General features: G+C 57.5%; 1 protein-coding gene across 7 annotated transcripts in view; it reads right to left on the reverse strand.

The window, feature by feature from the left end:
* The window catches only part of ADCY6 (adenylate cyclase 6), a 20,131-nt gene extending 1,446 nt beyond the window's left edge, over positions 1 to 18,685 (reverse strand). Inside the window, exons 1-23 of one of the 7 annotated variants that reach the window (XM_027106109.1) lie at positions 18,570 to 18,670; positions 15,786 to 16,644; positions 13,382 to 14,240; positions 9,644 to 9,793; positions 9,144 to 9,265; positions 8,938 to 9,049; positions 8,648 to 8,775; positions 7,973 to 8,131; positions 7,755 to 7,896; positions 7,511 to 7,639; positions 7,214 to 7,239; positions 6,829 to 7,015; positions 6,528 to 6,625; positions 6,263 to 6,350; positions 5,992 to 6,108; positions 5,568 to 5,726; positions 5,094 to 5,272; positions 4,179 to 4,214; positions 3,967 to 4,096; positions 3,395 to 3,658; positions 2,373 to 2,577; positions 1,396 to 1,520; positions 1 to 1,170 (exon numbers count right to left, since the gene is read on the reverse strand). The exon at positions 1 to 1,170 is cut by the window's left edge and continues 1,446 nt beyond it. In XM_027106109.1, coding sequence (XP_026961910.1) covers positions 1,045 to 1,170; positions 1,396 to 1,520; positions 2,373 to 2,577; positions 3,395 to 3,658; positions 3,967 to 4,096; positions 4,179 to 4,214; positions 5,094 to 5,272; positions 5,568 to 5,726; positions 5,992 to 6,108; positions 6,263 to 6,350; positions 6,528 to 6,625; positions 6,829 to 7,015; positions 7,214 to 7,239; positions 7,511 to 7,639; positions 7,755 to 7,896; positions 7,973 to 8,131; positions 8,648 to 8,775; positions 8,938 to 9,049; positions 9,144 to 9,265; positions 9,644 to 9,793; positions 13,382 to 14,239 — 3,540 coding nt within the window. In that variant the 5' untranslated portion in view covers position 14,240; positions 15,786 to 16,644; positions 18,570 to 18,670 and the 3' untranslated portion in view covers positions 1 to 1,044. Of the gene's footprint in view, positions 1,171 to 1,395; positions 1,521 to 2,372; positions 2,578 to 3,394; positions 3,659 to 3,966; positions 4,097 to 4,178; positions 4,215 to 5,093; positions 5,273 to 5,567; positions 5,727 to 5,991; positions 6,109 to 6,262; positions 6,351 to 6,527; positions 6,626 to 6,828; positions 7,016 to 7,213; positions 7,240 to 7,510; positions 7,640 to 7,754; positions 7,897 to 7,972; positions 8,132 to 8,647; positions 8,776 to 8,937; positions 9,050 to 9,143; positions 9,266 to 9,643; positions 9,794 to 13,381; positions 14,244 to 15,785; positions 16,645 to 18,569 lie in introns of those variants that run through there. The other 6 variants (XM_027106111.1, XM_027106110.1, XM_027106107.1 and 3 more) reach the window with 6 other exon arrangements.
* Between the last annotated feature and the right edge of the window lie 2,892 nt (positions 18,686 to 21,577).

Raw genomic sequence — 21,577 nt, forward strand, 5'->3', positions numbered from 1 at the left:
CACACACGTGCAGACCACCGCGCACGCACGGTTACACACACACGCAGGCCCTCCCCAGTGCCAGAGGCGTGGGAGGACAGGTTTGGGATCAGGGCCACCTTCCTCCATGCCCTGGCCCTTTCCTATTTGGCAACAGAAGGGGTAGAGATGCTCCGTGCCCCCTTGCAGCAGACAGCAAGAGAGCACTGAGGCAGAGTGGCCTGATCCTGACCTTCGGATCGGTCTGGCACCACCCCCGTCCCTGGCCGGCCTGCGCTCTCTGGCACCTGCAGGCGAACATCCAGCTCCTGATCTTCTGACATCCCCACGCACACGCTTGCTGTCCGGCTGGGCATTTTCACAGTACCAGTGAGACCAGATGCCCCTTTCCCTGGAGCTGTGCAGGAAACGGGGCTAATCTGAGCTGGCAGAAGTCCCTTTGCTCCCCTTTGGGGACAGATCATGGGACTAGGATTTGGCAAATGGAAACATTCCCCTGAAATTTGGACAGAGCTGGGTCCCCAGAACATCTCCCTCCCGTGCCCTGTGTCTGTGAGGGAGACCTGGCTGGGGTAGGGAGTGCCCAGGACCCATGCTGGGGATGCAGGCATAGCAAAGGAAGGCAAGGATGGAATAGGCACTCTTCAAGCCTGCCCCAGTCTTTATAAAAATGTTCCCAGGAAAAAGAGGGAAAGGAAGGGCCCAGCCCTGAGCCAAGTGCCCAGACAGACAGGGAAAGGGCGGGCGTGGCAAGCTTCCATTTCAATCTCTGAGGCAGGAGACGTCCCCCTGCCTCTGCTGCTGCCCCCTCCCCTGCTCCCAAAAGCTGGGGAAAAGGAGAGAAAACAGCCCTACCCCAGTTAAGAAAGAAAGCCACTTGCATAATCCTCTTGGTATCCCCTCATTCACCAGCCTGAGGGCAGACGAGCGCGGTCCAAGTACAGCCTGCTGGGGTGTTCCCTCTTGCGGTCAGCAGGGTCTGCAGGCTCAGCCTCCCCCAGCGAGCACAGAGTCCACTCAAATGCCCACCTTGGTCCTTTCAGCCGAATTTGTAGCTGGGCCCTGCTAACTGCTGGGGCCCCCATTGAGGAAGTAGGTGGTCATCTCCCCCTTGCCCTTCACCTTGACCACCCCTCGACACTCCAGCTGGTAGCCCTTGGCCGCTAGAACCTGGTACAGGTCCGTGGTCACCTGGGGGGGTGGGGGGGGAGGGGAACCTGCTTAGCCCAGGATCCTTCCTGCTACATTTGCAGGAGTCCAGGGGTGTTCTGCTCATGCCAGCTCCCCTCCCCCAACCCCGACTCCACCAACCAGAGAACAGCGCCACCCTTCCCCTGTCCTAGCTGACTGCAGAGAGGGCCCTGCGGAAGCCCTCTGGACCATACCCCTCCCAGCCTCCGCTCACATCCCCCTCACCTGGATTCGGTCGGGGACCCCCGTGCTGTCCATGCGGCTAGAGACGTTCACTGTGTTCCCCCAGATGTCATACTGCGGCTTCCGAGCCCCAATGACGCCTGCCACAACTGGGCCCATGTTCAGCCCTGGGGTAGGTGGGGACAGCAGTAAGAAATTGAGAGCAGTGGCTATTCCGCAGTCGGCCCAGGGAGGCACCCCCCTCCTGGCACCTTCAGAAGGACCCAGGGAAGAAACTGGAAAAGGGACAAGCCTCCTAGTCATAAAGAATGGAAGATGCGGGCATATCAGCTGAGGAGCTCCCCTGAGTCAAGGCGGCTATGCTAGAACAGCATCTAATCTACCAATGCGCGCTCTGTGCCAACCACTCTGTAAGCGTTTTACACTATCTCATCCTCTCAACGGCCCCAAAAGGTAGGTACCATCATTCCCACCTTACAGAAAAGATACCTGAAGTTTAGAGAAGTTAGACAACTTGCTAAATAAGCCAGTTAAGTGGAACAGCCAGAATTCAAAGCAGACAGTCTGACTCCAGAACCCATGCTATTAACCATTCCCATCCACCAGTTCATCTGAGAGGAAGCGCCTCTTATCAGACTGGCCACAGAAAAGGACACGGGTACTGGAGCGTAGCTAAACCCGGTCTTGAATCCCAGTTCAGCCATTTACTAGTTGAATGACCCTGGCTGAGTTATTTACTCTCTCTGAGAGTCCATCTCTTTATCTGTAAAAGGGAATAATAACGTGAGGATTTATATGTGTTTTTAAAAAAAAAAAAAAAGCCTGGGACAGTGCTTAGCACAGAGCAGGCCTTCAATAAATGATCTCTGTTCTTACTATCGGACAATATAGGAGGTGGGAGAAAAGGAAAGCCCCACAGGACTCCCGACGGGGAATATGAGACGCCATCCCCAGCCTGCTGCCTCAGCTTCACCCAGAAACGGCCCTGGGAGAACCTGCCATCACCCGGGCCCTCTCACCGATCTTCATCTGGAAATTGTTGAAGGAGTGCTCATTGATGTGCTTCATCTGCTCCATGAGCCGCATGGCGTAGTCGGCAAGGGCAGTGATGTGGGAGCGGCCCACCTGATCATAGGTGCTGGCATTCAGCCCAGAGGCAGCCATGTAGGTGCTACCAATCGTCTTGATCTTCTCCAGCTGCCGGAACCGCTCCTCGCTGATGATCTGGACAGCACAGGGGGACCTGGCTGTCAAGGCAGACAGGCCAAACCCAGCCCTGCCTCAAGCCTCAATCCTTGCCATGCCCTGGCCCCCTTCTCCACTTCCCTGGCTCAACACTCCCCTCCTTTGGGTAAGTGAGCCCCGCTTCCAGCCGCTGCTCTCAGTGCAGGACTAAGGAGCCGGGAAAACGGCCTCCCTCACCGGGCAGCCGTCAAAACCCAAGCCAGGACTGGAGCGCACAGCTCCAGGTCAACTTCGACAGCTTGCTGCAGAACCCAGAACCACAGGAGGGCTATCAGGCATCAGTGATTCCAACCCTCACCTTTGGGGAAACTGAGTCCCAGGCTGAGAAAGTGCCTTCCCTCCAGAACAGGGAACAACCCATTCCTGACCTGGATGTTCAGGTCACTTCTTCATATTTTGCTTCCATTCTCTCTATTCAGGGGATCACCTTGCTTACTTGGCCTCATGGGGCCATAGTCTACAGATTACCGGCTTCTTCAATGACCCCCACCTGCCACCTATCCTGGCCCCTCCACAGATCCTCACGTCCCCCTCTGCTCCCCAACAGTGATGACCCTGCCCCACTGGGGCTGAGCCTGCTGCCTGTGACACCTTCGTGAGCACCTGTCCCTGACGCCACTGTACCTACCTTTACTCCTACCCCTGACATCTCTGGGTCCCATCAGATCTCCCTTCCTCCTCCCAGTACCAACCATCCCCTGCAAGCCTGGCCTTCTTAGCCATAGTTCTCCCCACTCCTCTGGTCCCCAAGTCTCCCCACCCTCTGCCAGCACCAACCAGCCGGCTGGACAAGTACCTCATCGAAGTCGGCGATGATCTCGTTGAGCAGCCGCAGGCACTCGACACCCTCGTTGTTGGCCTCCAGCTCCACGTAGAACTCAGAGAAGTTGGCAATGGAGGCGAACATGACGGCCACGCACTCACAGGACTGATAGTAGAGCTCGTCATTCCGGTGCTCCCGGGCAAGGAAGTGGGCGGCCACGTCCTTGGGCAGAATGTTATGTAGCAGCCGCCGGTTGTATGCCTGGAGCTCCTCCATCTCCTCCTTCTCCCCTGTTGCCTGTGGACACCACACCCATCACCCACTGCCCAACATTCACAAGGCGTGGGTGCAGCGGCCAACACCTGGAGATGGGCATCAGAGGGAACCACGTGGAAGAAGAAAGGCATGGACAGGTCTAAAGAACAGGCAAAGAAGTAGAGGGGGCAGGGACAGGATGAGGCGGGGGATAGGGGACGGGCGCAGAGAAGGCATGGAGCCAGGGTGGGCTCGGGGCAGCCTGAGCCCTGGCCAGCCTCAGAAATGCCTGGCGTGGCCCAGGCTCTGCCCCTAGGATCTTCCCCCACCCCCGAGGCCCACCCAGTCACCTGCAGTTTCCAGAGGAAGTCCAGGCGGGCAGTTGATTCCACCTGCTGGGCATGCAGATAGAGCGCCAGTGCGAACACCAGCAGAATCACAGGGGTCATATATTTGAGTGCCACCCTCCCTGCGGCTGAGCTGAGGGAAGCAGAGGCAAGCTCAGTGTCTGAAGGAGGCATCTGGCAGCCCCACCCTTTGCTGCCCTAGAGCCCTCACTCACCAGTCCAGCGCGCTGAAGGTCTCGTTGGAAGAAGCCCTGGCAGGAAGACACAAGAGACAGAGTCATCGGTTCTTCCTGGGTTGCCGGGTTGGGGCATGGAAGGGGAGACAGAAACTGCATTTACTGAGCACCATAAATCAGGCATTAGGCCAAGGCTTTTGCTTCTATTAACTCATTAAGAGCAGAGGTTCCACTCCTGGCTCCTCTACTCACCAGCTATGTGACCTGGAACAAGTTGCTTAACTCTCTAAGCCTCGGCTTCCTCATCAATTGATGAGTGATCAGATCTAAATAATGCATGCAAAAGGCTTAGCAGAGCGCTTGGCATCAGCAAGCCTTCGATAAACGTTACTTATAATAATCTTTACAACTACCTTGTGATATAGATAGCGTTGCCGTTTTACAGATGAGGAAGCTGAGGCTCAGAGAAGTTAATTCAACAATCCAAAGACACACAGCTAATAAGTGGCAGAGTAGGAATTCAAACAGCAGACTCCAGAGGCTTTTTCTACCGCACCATATATTTCTACCACATACCCTGAGGGGTGAGGTTTTGCAGAGGAAAAGCCAGTGTGTTGGCCCAGGCAAAGCCCTCAAGCGGGAGTCAGAGTTTTGGTTCCTTTCCTAGCCAGGGCTCTACCACCAAGCAGCTGTGTGACCTACAGGTAGTTAAGAGTGGATATGAAAGCAACATGCAAATGCAAGAGGGAATTTTTTTTTAATGTCTAGCCTAAAGACCAAGGGACTTCCCAGGACTGGGGTTTCCCTGAGGTGACTGTTGGGGGTCATGTGCTGCCTCCTTTCCCCCCACATGTGATGGGTGAGTGGTAGCATTCCAAGGGCACAGGGGGCTCACGGTGACCCAGCAGGGTCAAGAGGCTCCTGGGGGACTAAAGGGGCTGCGGATAAACTCACAAGCCATGGACGCCAAGCAGTAGGTCATAGTTGTCAAAGATGGTGGCCGGGGGACCCAGCAGAAGCAGCACCAAATAGATGAGCCCCAGGACAAAGATCATGGCCAGCTTCCCGATGCTGCTGATGTGCAGGAAGACAGAGCTGGCCAAGAGACTCAGCAACACGCTCCCGACGAAGTACTGGGGAGCAACGGCAGAGGCAGTGTTGGGTGAAGGCAGAGGCCGTGGCGCTCCCGTGCAGGGAGAACACTGCACGCCCCCGCCTGACCCAAGCTCCCCTCCACAACCTCAAACCCAAACCTCCTTCACCCTCCACACACCCCTAAAGCACACCAGGGCCCCGGGCTGCTCCTGGAGTTGGAGACTCTGGTGAGATCCTGGGTCCCCAGTGCCCATCACCAGGCCTGGCACAGAAGAGTCGATAACCGGAACTGATCAGGACCCCGCCCACCCCTTCCGAGCGCCACTTGGACACCTCAGGGAAGCTGCAAGTGGGTGCGGTGCCCTCACACAGGGGAGCATCCAGGCCCAGTGAGTAGTTGAGCTGCTGCAGGTGGCAGGCGGTGATGTCAGCGGGTGTTAAATTCAGCATCCGGGCTGCGCAAGTCCGTATGGGGGTGTGGTTACAGGTGAACTGCAAAAGTCGGGGGAGGTATATCAGGGTAACCGGGGAGCGGAGGGGTTACAAGGGCCATGCCTTATAACCCAGGGGCCCTATACCCCAGGGGCCCAACTTCTCACTGCGGGATGACAAGAGGTAGGGGGGAGCAAGGAGAGAGGACAGGGGTTAACCTCACCCTTGCTTTGGGCAGGAAATGCATCTCATTCCTCTCTGTACCCCTAGCACCCAGAGTGCTTGGAACAGAGGAGGGGCAGAAAAATTCCCACTGGAACTTTACCATGTTGGCGATGGCAGAGACGAACACAAGCAGGACGGAAAAGATGCCAACCGCAGTGCTATGTGCCCGCGAGCGGACGATGCTGCGAGACAGACGTCGCAGGGCCTGAGGGAACAGCTGCCGGGAGGCGGGAGACAGAGAGACGGAGGCCACGTCAGCCAACGGGTAAGGTCCCCCAGGGATGGGGCCCAATGGCAGAGGTGCGGCCTTCTCCTCCCTCCCCGCCCTTGGCCTGGCCTCCCCCACCAGCCCTGGAAGGCCCCCCACGTACAGAGCCACAGGAGTACACGGCGCAGGTCAGCACGGTGACCAGCAACAGCAGGAAGATACTGGCATAGATCCCAAGCATCAGGGCTGAGCTGGGGCGGAAGAGGGCCAGGGAAAATGTTACTCCGGGAGATCTGGACATCCTCATCCCATCCCCTGGGCAGGCAGGACGTGGGCCCCAGGGACTGTGTGCTTGCGAGGACGTTTAGGAAGGTTGTGGGAAGTGGTAGCGGGAAGAGAAGCCAAGCAAGGAGGGACAGGGCTCTCACGGTGGGAAGACGAGGAGCTGGATGAAGCAGATGAAGCAGAAGACCAACAGGGCACAGGCCACGTAGGCTCCGAAGCGGGGGTCCACCTTTCGCGAGTACTGGGGGAGAGGAGACTGAGCTGGGCGCTGGCTCCGCCCTGGGGAAGGCAGGGCACTACCAGTTGGCCCAGTTGATATGAATCCCCGCTGTGCCCTGTGGTCACCTCCCCACTCCCCAGAAACCTCACCTGTGCTCAGACTTCCCTGCCAGGGCCTCCCCTCCTCCCCCAGCCCTCCTCCTTCTGCCCTTGCATCCCCCAAACCTTCTTTTCAAGATCCTCTCTCTGGAAGGTGAGCAGGAACCGGCGCACGTGGTCCTTGCGCAGCTGATCGATGCTGCGGGCATCGATGGCACGGCCCAGGAACTCGTCTACCTCATCCTCAGGGTTCAGGGCGTCCTGGGCACCCCGGCTGAGGGCAGGGGACATGGCTTCACCAGGTGCCTGAGCACTGCCATGTGACAGGCGATGAGAAGGGAGGGGCACAGGAAGCACTCAAAGAAGGAGTGTGAGCGGGGTGGGTGGCACCCGCTCCCGTAAGACACATCTAAGGTCCAGGGAAGAGGGGGATCTTGGCTCCCCGCAACCCCGCCCCAGGGTGCAAATGCCTTCACCCAGCCCTTCTTCCCTACTCAACAACCTGACTTACTTGTCTTTGCTGGAATCATCAATGCCCTGGAGAAAGGGACAGAGTGTGCGAGTGAGGTGAAGGGCAGGCGACCTTCACCTCTACAATCCCTTCCCCACCCAGCACTGCACTGACGGCTCTCCCCATAGACTCTGGGGGGATTGGGACCTCTGGGGTGAAATCATCCCTCTATCCCCAATTCCAGAAACTACGGAGACGGCAGCCACAATGAGGAAGGCAGAAGAGGCAAGGAGGACACAGAGTGCTGAGGGAGACAGGAAAGCGAGGCCCCAGGTCCCAGCGCCGTGGGCCCCTCACCATCTGCCGGAAAGCCTTGGAGTCCTTGGTCCGGGAGAAGGTGCGGTCGGGCACCCAGCGTGGCATCAGCCCCTCTACGGAGTTGGCCCGCGCCCGCTGCAGCTTGGCCAGCATGGCCTTCTCCTCTTTCTGTGTGGGCAGCATGGGCACAGGCTGGGAAGAGTGGCCCAGAGAAGGCCTCTGCCAGCTCCCCCCATCGGCCCCTCCCCCCGTCTGCCCACCCCCGCCCCGCCCCGGCCCTGACCCGCTTCTGGCTGGCTCCCAGGATGAGGAAGGTCTCAATGTGCTGCTCCTTGAGGTAGGCGTTGCGCTCCCCGCCACGGCCCGGCTCCACCTCGTAGTCCCCGTTCAGGTACTGCAGCGTGGCCCGAGTGATGTGGATGCGGCTGCGCGGGACAGGAGCGTGAGACCCCTGCTCTGCCGGGGGCGCTCCCGTCCCTCGCCCCCTGGACGCACGCTCACCCGGCCCGGCCCCCGGCCTCCATGTGATTGGCCAGAGTCACGTCGTTGGACCACACGTCGAACTGCCATTTCCGCAGGCCAAGGACGCCGCAGTGCACGCGCCCGCTGTGGATGCCCACGCGCATGTTCACGTTCACACCTGTCACCTCACGCACCAGCCTGGGAGGAGGCGGCCTGGCTTAGCTCCTGGCACGGTCCTCCCCACTCCCAGCCCAGAGCCCGGCCCTGTGCTCGCCTTGGAGCCAAGTGGGCAAGGACAGACCCAGTCGCAGGGCACACAGCACCCCCTCAGCAGGACACGGGCAAGAGGCTGCATGGGGCCCAAGGACAAATGTTTGGGAGCCCTGTTCACCAGCAGGGGCCCAGCAGCATCTCATGGGACTGAGCCAGGAGAGGAGGAATCACTACCCTCCCTTTGGGCCTACTCAGCTGGCATCTTCTCCAGCCCAAATCCCCCTCATCCTGGCTCCCCCTACCCCATCCCAGCTGGCTGTAGTCTAAGGTGCACATGGGTCTTCACACAAGCTGAAGAAAGACCCTTTCCCCTCCCCAGTGATGGATCTCCAAGACAGGGAGACAGCCAAGACTGAGAAAAAGTCCCGAGGACACATCAAAGGGCAGGAGCAGGTTGGGGCACCCTCAGTTCCAGGAAGCCTGGGAGGGGACGGTGCTCACGAGATGGCCTCGATCATGTCCACCCCCATCTCCACGCAGCAGTGGGCATGGTCTGCCCGGGCCTCCGGCAGCCCTGACACACAATAGTAACAGTCCCCTAAGATCTTGATCCTCAGGCAGTGATTTTCCTAAAAGAGAAAGAGTCGGGGGAGAGTCACCTTTACTCCGGCCCAGCCTGCCCGGCCCACTACCCTCACTGCAGATTCCATCGGCCCCCATCCCCCAAGGCCGCTGCCAATGAGGCTTGCCCTCACCCCGTCGGCCCCACCCCCAAGCCCTAGCACCCTCACCGCAGCCAGCTTGTCAAACCGGGCAAAGAGCTCGTTCAGGGTCATGACCAGCTCCTGCGCCGTGCACTGGGATGCCAGGCTGGTGAAGCCTTCGATGTCCGCAAACAGGATGCTGAGGACGACGGCAGAAGATGGAAGGGCGATGTGGCCCTCAAAGACTCCCAGATCCCGCACCTCTCCCGGCATCCTCCCCGCCCCCACCCTACCTGACATTGTCATGCTTCTGGATGTAGATCCTGTGAAACATCATGTCTTCTTTCTTTGCGTTGATGTCTTCTTTCATCTCCATGGCAACATGCTGGGGCAACACGGACAGCAGCAGCCGCTCCTAGACCAGTGGTTTCAACAGAGGACCCCTATCTTCTTGGCCTCACATTTTAATCCCTCCTGGTCCCTCCACATCCCCCAAACCCTCCCAGACCTCTCTGGAGACCTGAGCTTCCCTTCTGGACCGTGGCCTGACTCTCCCCCATTAGAGTCCTCAGCCTTCTCTGACTACACCCCACTCACCCCTCAGATGCACTCCATCTACTCCCTCCCACCCTCAGACAGGACAGGAACCCCAGTGTCAAAGGGCCTCTGTGATACACAATCAGGGGGAACCATTCACGCTATTCCATGGAGTTGCATGAGGGGGCAGATCCAATCTGCAAGCTATGCGCAGGTGAGATGGGGGAAGGCCGTGATGGGGGGGGGGCAGCCCCACCTGCTGCCGATTCTCATGCTGCAGGTGCAGCCGGGCCTGGATGTAACCACGGGTCTCCTGAAAGGCCTGGCGCTGAGACACCTCAGCCGGGTAGTGTGTGCAGATGCCAATGACATTGGTGCAGAGGAACAGCAGCATGTTGGCACCGAGCTGCAGAGGGGTGGCAGAGGCAAACGGTGACCACCCCCAACACACACAGGTGCAACTAGCTAGGCTCTCTGCAGATGCACTGCTTTGGGGAGGAAGCCAGGATCCTGTGCCCTGTCTTTCCCAAGCTGTCCCCACCCCTGCAATACCTCCCCATCCCCACAGGACTCCAGCTCCCTGCCTGGATCACTCCATGGCTAGAAATGTGATCTTCTCACAGCTCCTGGGAGCAGAAGCACCCACCAGGGCCAGGTAGGTCACAGGGCCTGGGCCCAGCACACTATGATTCCCTGCCCCACAAACACCCCAAACAAAAGACAAATGATGGAAAAAAAAAAAAAAAAAGACAAATGATGCTCCTTCTGCATACGTGGTTCTCCTTACAGGACGACACCCAGGAGATCTGAGCTCTACATCTTCCTGTGAGTGCCCAGGACATGTCACCTCATCTCTAGGGGCCTGTTTGCTCATCTAGAACCTGGAGAGGGAGAATAAGATCTCCAAAGTCCCTCCCTGCCCTCACATAAATCAATATAATAATAATTTTATTATTATCATTACTGGAGCTAATTTGTTGGCTGCCTACAAATGTGCCTAGATTCTATAGGTGTCCTCCGTATGTTAACAAATGTACTTCTTACAACTCTATGAAATCAGTAGCACTATCTCATTTGAAAGGTGAGGGACTCAGGCACAGAGAAGCTATGTAACTTGCCCAAGATCACACAGCTGGTAGTAGCCAGTGTGGGGCTTGAGTCCAGGAGAGTTGGACTCCCAAGCTGTGTCCTAACCCTACTGTAAACTACATTCCAGATTCCCAGGATTCCTACTCACTCCACTCACCTAAGCTCTTGAGGCCCAGCCTCAGAACCCAGGCTCGGGAATCATCAATTCTACTGACACAGAGAACCCTTCGGAACTGGGATGGGGTGCCACCGTGCCTGGCCAGCCCCGACACTCGGCCCAGCCAGGCCCCAAGCCCTAGGACCCCGATCCTAGGATGTTCCGCCCTCAGTCGTCAGCAGCAGCACTGGCTGGAGAGCAAGTCTAAGGGAAGCCGACCTCAGCGTTTCTGGAAATTCAGGGGTTAACCTGGAACTTGTGGCTCCACCCCAGAGTTGGCTGGGGCAGGGCTCTGGTTTGGGGAGAAGGGAGGGCAAGAGCACCAACTGGAAGCCAGGAGTTCTGGGCTCTTCCCGGAACCAGAACTAGTCCTGCAAACTTGGGCATGTCACTCAATCTCTGGGACCTTGGTTTCATTTTCCTTGGGTGGAAAGATGGAGGGGTCCGGCGAACCCCCAGCCAACTCCAGCTCCCGTCCTCTAGGACTGGCCTCCCAGCTTCCCTTCTCAGTCCAGCTCACAAGGGGCCCCCCTCCCAGCAGCAGGGGTGAAGAGGGGGGCACACTATCTCCCCCGGGGGTTTCTAAGAATAGCCCCCAGTGGGGGAGAAGGAAAGGGGGGCAAACCAGGCAACTTCCCTTCCTGGCCCCAGGAGCCCAAGAGGAAAATGTGAGTCATGGTGGAGGGAAGGGGAAGGGGGACAAGAGACCGAAATAGATCTGTACACAGACCCCTATCCGACTGTGAGAAAAAATGGATGTCAGGGCACTGCAGGAGACTCCAGGCTGGGCTGGGGCACTGGGTGAATCTGCTCAGTGTGTCTGAGTGAGCAGGTCATAGGAGGATGAAGGGGCTGGATCCGGGAAGGGGCTGACCAAGGAGCCTAGAAAGGAGGCCACAGCCCCACCCTACCCAGAAACCTGTAAGCCAGCTGGGTGCAGAGAACCTGTACGCCAACTGGATGTAGAATCTAGGCATGTTCTCAGCTCAGAGAAGTGGTACGGGCCGCCCCGGCCCCAAGGACTGGCACAGGGCAGGGGCAGCTTTCTCCACTCGCCCACTGAGTGAGGCTGCAGCAGGGTGCCCCGGAGAGGCAGGAGACTGGTATCGTCCTGGCCTCCATGGGACTGCGCGTCCCCAGTCAGGCCCTGGGCTTGGCTCTGGGCACCATGCCAGCTGAGAGCAGGGAAGAGACACCCACCTACCCCAGCCAGCCAGAGAGGATAGGGGAAGGGAGGTACCACCTCCAAGCTCCTCCTTCCCCAAGAGGGCAGTCCAGCTCCAAAGCCCAGTGTGACAGCTACCCTGGAGAGAAATTGGGGGCTAGCAGTGGCAGAAGGACCCTGGCCCTTTAAGAGATCTGACCGTGCCCTGCGGGTATGTGCTCCACAAACAAACTGGCTATAAGGTTACTCTTAAAAAGGTACATTCTGTTCCACAGGCTGGGCAGGGAAGGGCATCACGCCAGAGCACCCAGCTTCGAACCCTGGGAGCCCCAGACAACTTCCTCTTTGTAGGTGGGGCTGGGGTGGGCTACAGGCCATAAGCCCTGGGCAAGGCAGAGGCTGGCTCCCTCAAACCTGGAGCGAGACAGAGGACAGCACCATCTCAACCAGGGTGCCAATGGAGGGATCTCGAGGTGTGCTGGCCGGGGGGCTGTGCCTACAGCCGCCCCTAAAGGATCAGCTGGGCAAGAGCCCCTGTCCCTGGTCAGGGGGATGACACAAGACAGCCAACACCACCAGCTCACATCTCTCTGCAAGGGTCATCCGGAAGTCCCTTCACTGGGAACCATCCCCACAGCATCCCCGCAGCTCCCTGCCTCCGGGTGAGAGCGGTACCCTGTCGGGTTTTACTCCACTCAGAGAGGGTGGGGCCCTGAGAGCAGCATCATGAGGTAGCTACTATTTTTATCCCAGTTTTACAGACTGGAAAACGAAGGCTGGGAGAGGCAAGGTTAGCTGTCTAGGATCTCACAGAGAAGAATGCAGCCCACTGGACAACCAGAGCTGCCTGCAGCCAAGTCTCTGCGACAGCTTCACCTCACACACCACTCTGAAGCCAGAGGTGGAAGCCCACAGGGGCAGAGAGCCTCAAGGCAGGCTGCCAGAGCCCTGGTGCCCAGTGGGAAGAGGGCGGGATGCGGTCGGAGCCTAAAGCCCCTCTCGTCAACAGTCCAGCCCCAAACTACTCCCGGCCCAGGACAGAACTGACCCACTCATCACCTTCCCTGTCCTCCCGGAGCTGGCCTCAGTCCAGGAGAGAGGCAACTCCTCCCTTGCTAACTGCATCCAAAACCTACTCGATCCCTCCAGATCGCCACCTAGAGCTGCCCTGCAGGGAAGGCACCAGGCCCCGAGTCTCAAGTGTCAGCTTGGGGCCAGAGATGCCAAAGTCTGGCTGTAGCCTACCCAGTCCCCTCAGCCCTGCCCCAACCCTGGGGCTGAACGTCACCTGCCCACCTCCAGCCTCACGTTGGGTCTCTACAGATTATGCTATTTCAAGGGCCTCAGGCTAAAGAGCTGTAGACTGTGGCCCACGGGGACAGAGCACAGGCTTTAGGTTCTGGCGCCTTCCCTTCCCTTAGCAGTGCCTTCTGCCTCAGATCCCAAATGGAGACCCACCCCTCCTCCCAGATACAGCCAGACGTCCCTCTCCCGTGTCCACCCGTGACTCTCCCACCCTCGATTAGCAGACCCCTTCTCATGCCCGCACTGGTGCCCCCACGCCTACCTCCCCGACCACCCACCTGCTTCCAGAGGAAGGCGTCACCACGGTTGAGTTGCCAGGCCAAGATCAAGTGCAGGGTGGAGAGGCCCAGGCCACTGAAGACAGCGGCCCGCATGCGGATGGGGAGAAGCGTGTAGGTGATGTAGACGAAGAACACGGGGCACCAGAGGCCTACGGAAGGGCTGCGGGGGCTGGCTGTCAGGGCGCCGCCGACCTGCACGGCTGCCAGGATGCCCAGCACCACGTAGCTCACCAGCCACATGGAGTCCTGGCGGAAGCTGTGTCGATTGCACACCACCATGAGCGCCACGAAGAGGACGGCGGCGCAGGCCAGCAGGGCCACGTAGGCAGGCTGAGGGTGGGCAGGCGCGGCGTGGAAGGCCAGCAGCACGGCCGTGAGCAGCACGAGCACCGCCATCAGCAAGGTCAGGCTGCTCTGGTTCATCTGGAAAAAGTACCTCTGGTACAAGCGCTCCAGCTTGGCCGAGCGGAACTGCTTCGACTGGAACACCTGCACCAGCCGGCGCCAGCACGCTCGCCTGCTCCTGGCGGCTGCATTGGGGGCCCCCTCAGCGGCCCCGACCGCCACGGTCACCTCAGCGTCCTCGAAGCCCAGGGTCACGGCCCGCAGCCCCAGCTCCAGGCCCTTGCCTGGGCCACCCCTCCGGATGAAGGCCTCATCCTGCCAGGGGCACCGAGGCGTGGCTGCGGGGGTCGGGCTGGGTGGCTGTGCACCCTGAAAGCAGCTCATATAACGGGGTGTACAGAAGCCGCTGGAGCGAGTCCCGCGGCGTGGACGCTTCTGCCCATTGCGCTCGCCCCAGGCTGTTTTCCGTTCATCCACTTTGGGGACCAGGAGGCCACTAAACCATGACATCCTGATGGGAGGAAAGGAATGGGGTGGTGTCAATACCACCGTTACTGCCGCCACCAGCAGCTTTCATTAACCGAGCACTTCCCGCTACCAAGCTGAGCACCTCAGACACATCCTCCTCCTGAAATGACTCTGAGAAAGACCAGGGTATCCCCAGCCACCAGGTGAGGAAACTGAGGCAGAGGGAGGTGAAGTCACTTGCCCGAGATCAAGCAGCCATACAAGTGTGAGAACCAAAATTCTAACCCAGATGTGTCTGACTCCAAAGCGATTCAGTTAAACATTCACCTCTTCCCTAACAGGCACTGATTTCCTGGTGGCTACAGACCCACTCGAGTGCCTGTCAATGAGAAAAGCCGCCCAGCTCAGGAGAGAGAGAGCACAGCCCAGGCAGGGGCAAGCGCCACCCCGCACCGGCAGAGTGTTGCCACTGGTGTCCCAGTGGAACCTGATCCTCTGAGTTTTCAACAGAAGCTGAATTCTAAAAAATGGAGGCTTTAACATGACATCTCCTGACTTTTAAACGTTGGCAAGTAATTCACATTTTTCAACACTGCAAGCCAAATAAATCACATCTACGGAATGAATTCAGCCTGTGAGCTGCCAATCGGTGACCTCTGTACCACAGGGAATCTCTTTCCACATCCGTCCCCATCACACTCACACACTGTGTACACTTCACAGAGTTCAATTCAACTCCTCCCTCCGGTTACACCTTCAACAAAACTTCCTCAGGAAGGTGTCCCAGCTCCCCCACCCAGACTAAGTTTGGTCCCCTGTTCACTCTCCATACATTTCCTCCATGGTACTGACCACCATTATCATTAAATCATCCCTTGTTTAATGTGTGACTCTGCCCCTCGGACTATAAATGTTAGGAGGGAAGGGATGGTATCTATTTTGCTCAGCGCTTTATCCCCACCCCAGGTACCCCCAATACTGAGCCTGGCTCACGGTAGGAACTCAACCAATTTATGAGTTGAAAAGAGAGAAAGAAACCAAGCTCAAGAGCACTGGTATAAAGAAGCTAACGTGAAATAATAATAACGATATGACTCTTCATCTTTCTCACTGCACTCCAGTCCTCTTAACCTCTTTGCTGCTCCCCAACACACCGTGCACGGGACAGCCTGGGACCTCGGGGCTTGCTGTTCCCTCTGCCTAGAATAAGAGCTCCTCCAGGTCACAGCTCTTATGTCCCCTTATCAGTGTGCTTTCCCTGACCACTCTATTAAAATAGCAACCCCCTTTCCTGGAGCTCCGTATCTCTCTTCCGAGCTTTATGCTTTATTTTTCTCCACAGCTCTTATCAGCAGCTACCATTCTATATATTTTTCTTATTTGTTCATTGTCTGTCTCTCCTAACTGGAATGTCAACTTCATGAGGGCAAGGATTTTGGCCTGCTTTGCTCACTGCTACATCTGCAACAACTGGTAGGGTCTAAATAAATGTTCGTTGAGTAGATAGGCAGGTAGGTGGGTGGATGGATGGATAACACTCCCATGCACTTTCCCTCTGCTTGAAACTTTTCGAGGTCCTTTCACATACCTAAGTCCATCTGATCTTCACCAGAACCCTGTGAGGCTCGTCCTGTGGCCATCTGGGGCACAGGACAGATTTGACAGCAAAAAAAAAAAAAAAAAAAAGAACTGAGGTCCACGGTAATTTTATACAGCTGGCCCAAGTTCTAGAGAACACAAGTAATCAAGTCAGCCCCGTAATCTCACGTCTCCAGGAGGGAAGTGTCTTGACCTGGGGGAAGGGGAGGACTCCATGACAACACCCTCAATGTGTCTCCCAGCTGAGCCCAGCTCAGGAGGAGGTGAGGGTGAGAGCACTGCCACCCATGGATGCCTGCATCCCCACCAGGGCCACCCTCCTCCATGCCCACGGGGCACCCTGAGGGGCTCCTCGTACTTAAACCTGCAAAGCTAGCAGCACTGACATTTGTACTCACTAGGGGACAAGGGGGAGAGTATCCAGAGCTTGCCCCGGGTGGCCACAGGACCAGACGCTCAAGCCACAGAAGCAGTGCTCCAAGCAGACACCCAGGGGCCCACCAAGCAGAAGGCGGACTGGGGACCTCTCTGCACATGGGAAACCCCCATCTCTGGTACACCCTCCACTAAGTTCTCTTGGCATCCCTTCTCCTATATCCCACGGAGCAGCAGGCCCTTCAACCCCTTAACATCACCAACGGCACCATCTGGAGGGCCAGATCAAAAATCCAAGACTTTTGGTCAGGCTGACATTTGGCAAAAGTCACCAGAGAAAGTCTGGCTCTTCAAAACACTTCATTAGAAACAAGATCTTTGGAGCGAGACCACGTTTCAAACCTTACTGTGATTCTTTGCTAGCCTCGCAGCCTTGGACAAGTTACTTCACCTCTCTATGTCACTTTCTTCACCTGTAAAATGGGAACAATAAGAGTTGCGAGGAAAGAAGGTAACAGCCCCCGTCAGGCGTGTAGTACGCACTCAATAAACACTAGCTCTTCTCCTCACTCTACACCACTTTGAACCCAAAACCCTGCCAGCGTCCAAGAGATGGAAAGACAGGAAAATTGTGAGCAAAAACCCACACCTCCCCAGCCAGTCAGACGCCTGGCCCTATCAGTCCCTGTGTCCTCGGCTGTCAGTCCCGAGAGCTGCGTGAGACAGAGCCCAGAGTAAGCAGGTTTCTTCACTGCCCCCCATGACATTTTGCTTCAGCCTCCTCCCCCTCGCCAGTCCCCTGACCTGTCCTCACCACGCCCCCACCCCACTGGCCAGACCTCTGTTCCCAAAGGACCTGTTTCTGGCCATGCTCCCAGCCCCCTGGAAGCACAGCCTAGCACGTGGCTCGTACCCGCAGAGGAAGGCGCGTACACTGTCCAGGGGAATGCATGACCCTCCCAAGAACACTCTGACCCCACAAGTGGATAGCTTCAGAGATCTGTAATTGTCCAACCAACTGCAACCATCCCACCCTGGGCTCCATTCCAGGCACTGCCCATCTTGGAGAACTTACTCCTGGCACCCCACGCCAGGCTGGTACGGCAGGGAACAGGGCAGGGCACTGTTCAAAGCCACAAAACTTCCCTATATGGGGCCCCAACCCTCCCTGTCCAGGAACCCATCACTATGAACCACAGACCACCTCCTTCCTCCCCAGAGATAGGCTCCTGAGCTTGTGCCTCCGACCCCCTCCTTCCCTGGGTCCTGGTTTCTTTGCTCTCTCTCACAGATCTGCTACTCCAGGCACCACCGGCTCCCAAGGATGGAGCCATGTCCATTCAGCCTGGCAGACCGAGGCCCAGTGTCTCTCAGACCCCAGGTCCCTCCTGAACCTGGATCCTCCAGCCTGAGACCCAGAGTCTGAAGGAGGCCAGGGCCCAGCCGCAAGGATGGCTTTTCACGCTGCTTTGCCCAAACCCTCTTCCTAGTCACCTCCTGTTCCCAAAAGGTGGCAAAAGGAAGCTCCAGGGGATTTAAAAGGACTTCAGAAAGTTCATGGAAGAAGGCACTGCCCAGGCAGGGCACTTCAGTGCCAGCACCGCCCACCAGGCTGGGACGTGGGCCTCAATTCCAGGCCTGTCCAGATGTAGAGAAACCTCCCCAGGGCCTGTATCTGGAGGTCCATCAACCCTTCTCCTCCCTTCCCCAGCCCTTGGTCTCCCTAAAGGCTGCACTGAGGTCCCACCTCCACCCCAACCATACAAACCCCACCAGGGCCCTCCAGTCACAGGGGTACTCCGGTAAGCAGAGGGTATAGGAAAAGAGTCCACAGCCTGATGCCACCTCTAGCTTTTCAGTCAGGCCCCAGAGCCTGTTCTGAATAAAGTCTGCCCACCCTGCCCACCCTGCAGCGGGCCTGGACACCAGCCCTTTCATTCCCAAGGTCTGGGGTGAGGGGAGGGGGACTCCTGCAGACAGAGGGCATCCCTCCCTTCGCCCAGGCTGCCTCCCCTTCCCCGAAACACAATCACACTCTACCTCAAACTCGGAGGCTCACCCACAGCCCCGCTGCAAAAACCTCAGGACAGCCCCTCCCCCAGTACATGCCTCTCCCCCTCTTCCCAGCAAGCCGGGAACTCGCCCCGGGTGGAGGAAGGGAAGCACAGGGAGTGAGGGTGGGAGCCTTGAGCCCCGAACCCAGGACTCCTCGATCCCCCATCTCCTCCCGGACTTCCCCCCGCCAGCCTCGACGGCCTCGGGCTCCCCCCGCGCCGGCTTCCCCGCCCGGACCACAAAACTCCCGGGAGCCGCGCGGGAGTCTGCCAGCCGCACGGAGACCCGAGCGCCAAGCGCCGGGCGCCGCCGCCTCCCCAGACGCTCCTCCGCGCTGTCTCACCTGCCGGCTGGGGTCGGCGCCTCCCCGGGGCCTCCGCCCCGCCGCAGCCGCGGGCTCCGGCCGGCCGGCCGGCCGTCCCGCGGTCCTGCTCCGTGCCCGCGCGTCCCGACCGCCCCTCCCGCCGTCCGCAGTCCGCCCGGCCCTCGCCCCCTCCCTTGTTGTCCAGCGCAGCCGCCCTCTACCCCGGATCCAGAAGTCCCCTCCCCGCCGGCTCCCGGACTCCCCGCCTTAAAGGCACAAGCTCCTTTTGTCTGGACACCCCCTCCCCCTCCCCGGACGCCGGGCAGGGTGGCCGGCTCCCCTTCGAAGGAACGGGGTAGGGGTGGGGGAGACCGAAGAATGGAACCCCTCCCTCCGCGCGCCCCCTCCTCTCCTCCGGCCGCTCCCTCCCCCAGTCTTGGGAAAACAAGCGGCTACTGTTCTGGGATCAAGACCCCGGGAAGGAGCGGGCCGTCCAGCCCGCTCCCCCTTCTCTCCACCCCCGGGCTGCGTTCTCCAGCATTCTCTTCCCACCCTCACCCCAGGGGTCCCCAAAGGCGCCGGGCAAACCCACCCTCTAGCAGCGATTACCACCCCCCTCCCGCCCAGCACACCGAGGGTCGGCTTCCTTCCTGGCGGGGTCCCCTAAGCTGAACCGGTGCCCAGCACCCACTCCTCACCCCCATCTCCCCATCTCCCTCCCCCAGCCCCCACCCTGCCATTCCCGCCCCCGCCTGCCACGGCCCTGCTCCCCCCCGCCACGAGGGAACTCAGTTTAATAATTAATTAAGATTTCATTCCACAAGGCGCCAGGTGTGTGCGGCCTGCTTCCCCACACACCGCTTTTTCCCTCCTCCCCCAACCCTCCGGGGCGCTGGCCCCAAGCAAACCTCCTACACCCTGAGCCCAGAAGGGGGCCTGAGGGAAGGGGCACTCTCCACGCTGCCCACCGGCCCCTCTCTCTCTGGGGAACTCCTCCAGCACCTGCCCACGTGTAGAGTCCCTCCCTGTCTCCTCACCCCCACCCCACCCCCCGCACCTTTTACCCAAAGGGTTGTGCTTCCCTGCGGAGTGTGGAGGGTGGAGAGAGGGTGCATTGCTAGGGTACTGAGAAATTGTTTGGGGCTTTTACTTCCCACGTTTTCAAGCACGGAGCTGCGGCCCCAGTTACCTGGGTGATGGGAAAATCTCGTGGAAGCTGCTTTAACCCTTTGAGGGTTAGAAAGATGGTGTAGCCAGAAAGGAGAAGAAGGTTAATAAACTCACCCAGGATGCAAGTGATTCTGACTTTAGAGGGGATGCCAGTCCTTCAGAGCTGGGAAGAGGGCAGCTTATCTGGCTTCCCTTGGAGGCGCGCTCCCTGTCGCCTCATCCAGACCTGTAGCTCCTCCTTCCTTTGGCAGCCCCTTCCCCACCCAAGGTCCCACAGCCTAAATAGCTGAGGCTGCTCCCTCAAACCCAGCCTTGCCGGTATTCTAGTCCTTCAAGGCCCAGCTCTGGTCCACGCCAAGCCTCTACTGGGACTCCTAAGCCCAGGCCAGAGCTGGAGGCAGGGAAGTGAGGGGAAGAATTAAGAAAATCCATTTCAGTCCCTTATCAGGCATATATGATTGCGAACTATCCACCTTGGCTAAATCATCACTCACTCTCTTGGAGCCTCATCTATAAAATAGGGATAAAACTATCTGTCTTGTCTTTCTTACAGGATTTTCAGGATGAGCTAGAAAAATGTTGGTTAAAATGTTTGAAAATGGGAAATGAAAATGAAAAATGGATAGTTTATTCTGCCATGTATGAGTCTCAGCTGTGCAGGCGTGGGCTGTAATCTGAACTTTGGGGCCTTTTTGCCTGACTTCTCCCTTCAGGTAGCCAGGCAAAATTTCCTTTCCAGTCTGAAACCATTATGTACCATTTATCTCTTAGAATAATATGTTTATGGGCTGTAAGGGGAAAATACAAAAGATAATTGAGGAAAAGAAATGGGTGTGTTATGAAATTTTATATTCTGGAATGGAAGGCTTTGTCCTTCATTTTATTTTGGAATAAAAAAGAAATTTGGACACCAACCAAGTAAGCCGAAGAAATATGCTAGGGATCCATCTCTGGGTGCTTTAAGTCACACTGGCCTCCTCTACCCTAGTGTATGGCTGGTGTGTTAGTCTGGCCTCCTGAATTCCATTTCTGGTTCCTGGAGGGCAGGGCTGCCATCATCACCTTTCTTTGATCCCCACCATCAGCACCTTACACTGAGGGTCTGTTTCTAGCACTATTGGGGCCTTAAAAATGATTCCAGCCCTTTATTTTACAGATAGGAAACATGACCTACTGCTAGGCACATGGGGAATATTCAATTATTAAAATTTTAATCTATAGGATATTAGAGTAGGAAGAAGTCATAAAGATTATCTAATTCAGCTGCTATACTTTTAGTAATCAAAATAGCAAGCACTGGGACTTCCCTGGTGGCGCAGTGGTTAAGAATCTGCCTGCCAATGCAGGGCACACGGGTTCGAGCCCTGGTCCAGGAAGATCCCACATGCCGCGCAGTATGCCACAACAACTGAGCCTGCGCTCTAGAGCCCGCGTTCCACAACTACTGAGCCCGAGGGCCACAATTACTGAAGCCCACGCGCCTAGAGCCCGTGCTCTGCAACAAGAGAAGCCACCGCAATGAGAAGCCCGCACACCTCAACGAAGAGTAGCCCTCACTCGCCGCAACTAGAGAAAGCCCACGCACAGCAACAAAGACAACACAGCCAGAAATTAATTAATTAATTTTTAAAAAGCAAGCACTTATATATCATTTACTCGGTGCTGAGTAGTCATCTAAGCCCTTGACATAAAATAATTCATTTAATCCTCATAACTTCATGATGCTATTATTATCATCCTCACCTTGGAGTGAGGATGTACCTCACTTTTCCCATGAAAAATGAGACACAGAGAGGGTCAATCATTCCAACGTCAGAAAGTGGTAGGTCCAGATTCTGAACACATGCTCTCTGGCTTCAGAGTCTGTGTGTGTCACC

The sequence above is a fragment of the Aethalodelphis obliquidens genome, unplaced genomic scaffold, assembly GCF_003676395.1.
Source record: "Aethalodelphis obliquidens isolate GAN/ISIS:26980383/991018 unplaced genomic scaffold, ASM367639v1 scaffold8, whole genome shotgun sequence".
Classification (NCBI taxonomy): domain Eukaryota; kingdom Metazoa; phylum Chordata; class Mammalia; order Artiodactyla; family Delphinidae; genus Aethalodelphis; species Aethalodelphis obliquidens.